At 67.8% G+C, this 4,248-nt stretch overlaps 1 protein-coding gene across 1 annotated transcript; it reads left to right on the plus strand.

The window, feature by feature from the left end:
- The first annotated feature begins 222 nt into the window (after nucleotides 1–222).
- Nucleotides 223–3,123, plus strand: LOC142825125 (uncharacterized). Its single transcript, XM_075916849.1, has 7 exons — nucleotides 223–387; nucleotides 703–825; nucleotides 1,360–1,469; nucleotides 1,538–1,643; nucleotides 1,918–2,013; nucleotides 2,179–2,283; nucleotides 3,040–3,123. Exons 1-7 carry the CDS (start codon nucleotides 223–225, stop codon nucleotides 3,121–3,123), a joined length of 789 nt encoding a protein of 262 aa, XP_075772964.1.
- Nucleotides 3,124–4,248: the final 1,125 nt, after the last annotated feature.

Below are 4,248 nucleotides of genomic sequence, written 5' to 3' on the forward strand. Positions count from 1 at the left end.
CAGGTGAGGGGCCGTGAACACGCTGGGCCCAGGGGCTCACCCAGTACCCCGGGGGGGCAGCCCCAGTGTCTGCCCCGCAGCCAGGGCAATGGATGGGGGGGGCTGCTTGGCTCTCTTCTTCCTGGTGGGGGCTCTGCTGAGGGCGTTGGCAGATGTGAGGGTGGAAGGGGGATGGGTCCCTGCGAGGGGCGTGTGGGGCCCAACCTGCCCTGGGTCCCTGACATGGGGGCGCGTGACCCCTGCTGGCCGCTGGAGTCACCCTGGTCCCTTCCCTCCCGCACAGAGCCCCCCTGCGCCTCGGCGGAGCGCTGCCAGGAGCGGGTGGACTCCCGGGTGGAGGAAGGGGCCATCTACGACATCGAAGAGCAGCTCCACAACCGGGACACGGTAGGAACCTTCTCCACACGGGGGGGACCCGAGATTGTCCGGCCCCTTCCCAGCACGTCCCCCCCCCCTCCGGGAGGGGCTTGTCCCTGGGGATCCCCCTGGGGCCCCTTCTCCTGCATGACCTGGACCCCCCAAGCTGGGGGCTCTTGTCATGCACCAGCTGGGCCCCCACAAGCCTGAGGCAGCAGTTGGGGGGGGAGTGTGGGTGCTTGGACAACCAGCAGCTCCCACCTCCACTCCTGGGAGACCTGAGCCCTGCAGCTGTCCGTGGGGGGCAGGCAGGCCCCAGGCTCACAGACTCTCTCTGGGGTGCAGAGCCCAGCCGCCCTGCAGCGGTTCCTCTTGGCCATCCCCCTCGCCTGCCTCGCCGCCCTCCAAAGGGGCGAGGACACCCTGGCGCCGCGCTGCTGCAAGGACACCATGATGGCCAGGATCGTTGTAAGCGAGTCGCGGCAGCCGGGAGGAGGGAAGGGGATATGTGGGGTGGACAGGGGTCTGCCTGGGCCATGGCGGCGGGTGGGGGTGCTGGAAACGGGATGGGTGGAGCCAGGAGGGCTGGAGGTGGACATGGGGAGGGTGGGTGGGGATGCTGGAGGAGGGAGGGACACAGAAATGGGGCAGGTCAGGGGTGCTGGACAGGAAGGGGGATTCGGGACAGGGAGGGGTCTCCCCGGGCCATGGGGGGCTGGAAGGCAGCCGAGCGGGCTGCTGGGGATGCGCCTGGGGAGCAGGGATGAGGAGGTTCAGAGGCTGGTCACCAGGGCAGGGAGGGGCAGGAGACGGCCTGGGGACAAGGATTGAGCTGGTCCCGGTTTGGGAGGGGGGTGCTGAGAGGGGCCCTGTGTCGGGCAGGGGGGCTACAGGGCAGCGGGAGGCAGTGGGGTTGGATCCTGCTTGGTGGGGCCGCTGGCCGTGTGAGCGTCTCTTGGGGGCCCAGCCTCACACGCCCCTTTGTCTCCTTGGGTCTCACAGGAGATCATGGAGGACTCGCCCCCCCCGCTGGTTTTGGCCGACTGCCTCAACGCCGCCTGCAGCCTCAGGTACCGACCCCCCCGCCGACTCCCCCCAGAGCTGATCCCCTGGCCAGGGAGTGGGAAAGTCTCTGTCTCCTGCTGCTGAATTAACAGTCTCTGCCCCTCTCTCCTGCCAGCACCTTGCAGCCTCCCCTGCGGGCCCAGCTCCTGAGCCCCCTGCTGACGGCGGCCGTGGGACAGACAGTGTCTGGGGACTGGCAGCAGGAGCCCATCCACACACAGGTACGTCCCTCCGGGCCCTGCTCCCGGGCTGGGCTGGAGCTCCAGAGAGCGGGGGGGGGGCAGAGGGAGGGAAGAAGCTGCAGGTTTGGATCCTTCCCTCCAGGGTTCCCGTTGCTCTCCCGGGGGGGCCGTCCCTTCCATGCCCAGCCTGGGCTCCTCCCTGCTCTGCGAGGCGGCTCAGACCCTGCTCTAGGCTGCACCCCGGAGCCAGCGGGTGGCCTGGATTCCCCAACCCCAACCCCCCTCTGACCCAGGGCTCCCCCTTGTCTTGCAGCAGTTCATCCGGGCCCTTCCCTACGACCTCCAGGCCCTACTGGCGAGCCTCCTCGCCGAGTCCCCAGACACCGCCCGGCTGCAGCTCATAATGGAGGTGAGCCCCGTGGGGGGGACGGGGCCATTGTCCCTGCTTCCTCGGGGGGGGGCCGAGAGAGGAGCAGTGTCAGTGGCTGGGGGGGGCACAGTCCGAGAGGAGCCCCAGGCTCTGCCCAGAACCGGCACCTCCCTACGGGTCCTGACCTGCCTCTTTCCCCCCCAGCACCTGAGCCCGTGGCTGGAGTCCCGCCTGCCCCAGGAGCGAGCCAGGGCCCTTGGCAGCACCACGGCCCTGCTGGGAGTCGCCACCACCCTCCCGGGGTTTGACGTAAGTGACCTCGGAGCCGGGGGGTCTGGGGCTGCAGGGCGCGGGGCTGGGAGCGTCCCCGGGAGGCAGAGGCAGGGCCGGGAATGGGCCGGGAATGGGCCGCGTTCTCCTTTCCCCGGGGAGGGGCGACCCTGGGCCCTTCAGGGGGGCTCTTGAGGGACTGGGCCCCAGACTGGGGAGTGGCCGTCAGTGGATCCCCTTGTTCCACCCCCGGAGTGACCCTTCAGTCGGGGCCATTGCTCAGGGTTGTCTCCTCGCAAGGCCGGCCCCGCCCCGCCCCGGGAGGTGTCTCTGTCCGTCCCCCGAGCTCAGACCCGCCTCGGCGGCCGTTTGCATGGGACGTGCAGCCCCAGGATGCTGAGGGACCCCCCCTCTTCTCTCCCCTCAGAACTCCGCCGACTGGCCGAGGATGGGTCACCACGTGGCCCAGCTGGGCCTTTTTATTTCGGACCCATCCGAAGACGTCAGCCGGCTGGCCCGGGAGGGGGTGCACAGCCTGTATCAACTCCTCCTGCACCACAGGGGTAAGGAACCCAGCCGGGACCTGGGCCCCAGGGACACCCTGAGGGTGCCGGCGGCGGGGGGAGGGGACCCAGCCCTTTTCCCCCAGACTGGCCCAAGGGGGGATGCGTCCCTCTGTGTTCCCCTCCTTCTGCCCCCTGTGCCCCTCCATTTGCCCAGGGATGCCTGCAGGGACCCTTGGGAGGGGAAGGGCTCAGACCTGCCAGCAGAATGACCCTGTTGTGTCTCTTGCAGGCCTCAACATCCACCAGGCAGAGGACCTGTGGTGCAGACACTACTACAAAGAAAGATGGGTCCTGGCTCACAGCAACAGCGTGAGGGTGGGAGAGGTAAGGACGCGCTGCCAGGGCAGGGCAGGGCTCGGGGGTGGGGCTGGCTGGGGCCCTCGTGGGGGTAGGAGGGTCTTGGGGGCAGGAGGAAGCTGTGACCTGGGGCAGGGGTTGGGGTGCCGGGTGAGGAGAGCGTCTGGGTGCAGGGTCTGGAAGGGAGTTTGGGGGAGGAGGAAGCTGTTTTAGCCCCAGGAGTTGGGGCCGGGCTCTGGGCCGTCAGCTGAAACCTCCTGTGCTCTTGATTCCAGGTCTTTGGGCAGCTCTTCACAGCAGAGCAGGAGAACTGCTTTTTGGACAAGGCTCTGCTCGCTGCCCGCTCCCCCCTGCGGCGCCCCAGCCAGGCCGGGCTGGTCCTGGCCCACGCCCTGCATGGGCAGGCCCATCAGCTCCTGGAATACATGGTGAGCAGCCGGAGCAGATCAGGAGAGTGGGGCAGGGCCAGGGTCTCCTTCCCATCCCCTCAGGGAGTCCCCCGCCCCTTTCCACAGGCTGCCCCCACCCCACGTCCCTGCTGGCAGAATCCCTCCTGCCCCTGCGAGCGTCCCTGGGGGCGGGGGAGGCTCTGAACACAGAAACTGTCCTAGGAGGCGGGAGGGGGCCGAGGTGTCAGGAGCTCTGGGGGGGGGGGGGTCAGGAGCTCACCCTGCGGGCCTGACGGGGGGTGACCAGAGAGCAGGGGGGAGGAGGGTGGAAATGCTGGGGGGCCAGTTCCCCTGAGTCCCCAGGGATGAATGTGACGGATTCTGCTTCCCTTGCAGCAGGAAGACACCCAGTGAGAGCAGCAAGAGCTGAGGAGCCAGCAGCTGCGTCCCCCTCCCCCCAACCCTCCCAATTGTATTGAATTGTATTTACATTCTCATTAAACAATGTTTCAAAAAACATTTGGATCAGGCTTGGTCAATAATTTGTAATGGGGGGGCCATTTTGGCAACTGATCAAGGGCCACATTTCTACCGAGGGCTTTGGGGTCTGGGACGGGGTGGTTGGGTGCAGAAGGGAGCTTAGGGGAGGAGCCTGGGTGCAGGGGGGGGGTATGATCTGGGGCGGTGGATAGGGGTGCAGGGTCCAGGAGGGGGTATGGGCGCAGGAGAGGACTCTGGCCTGGGGGAGGGGC

The sequence above is a fragment of the Pelodiscus sinensis genome, unplaced genomic scaffold (assembly GCF_049634645.1).
Source record: "Pelodiscus sinensis isolate JC-2024 unplaced genomic scaffold, ASM4963464v1 ctg36, whole genome shotgun sequence".
In the NCBI taxonomy this organism is placed as follows: domain Eukaryota; kingdom Metazoa; phylum Chordata; order Testudines; family Trionychidae; genus Pelodiscus; species Pelodiscus sinensis.

Bases quoted from the DNA above. Each gene is read 5' to 3' on its own strand.
- LOC142825125 (XM_075916849.1), top strand. From the start codon at position 223: ATGGGGGCGCGTGACCCCTGCTGGCCGCTGGAGTCACCCTGGTCCCTT. The intron at 1,470-1,537 runs GCCAGGGAGTGG...CTCTCCTGCCAG, and splicing joins CCCCCAGAGCTGATCCCCTG to CACCTTGCAGCCTCCCCTGC. The intron at 2,014-2,178 runs GTGAGCCCCGTG...TTTCCCCCCCAG, and splicing joins GGCTGCAGCTCATAATGGAG to CACCTGAGCCCGTGGCTGGA.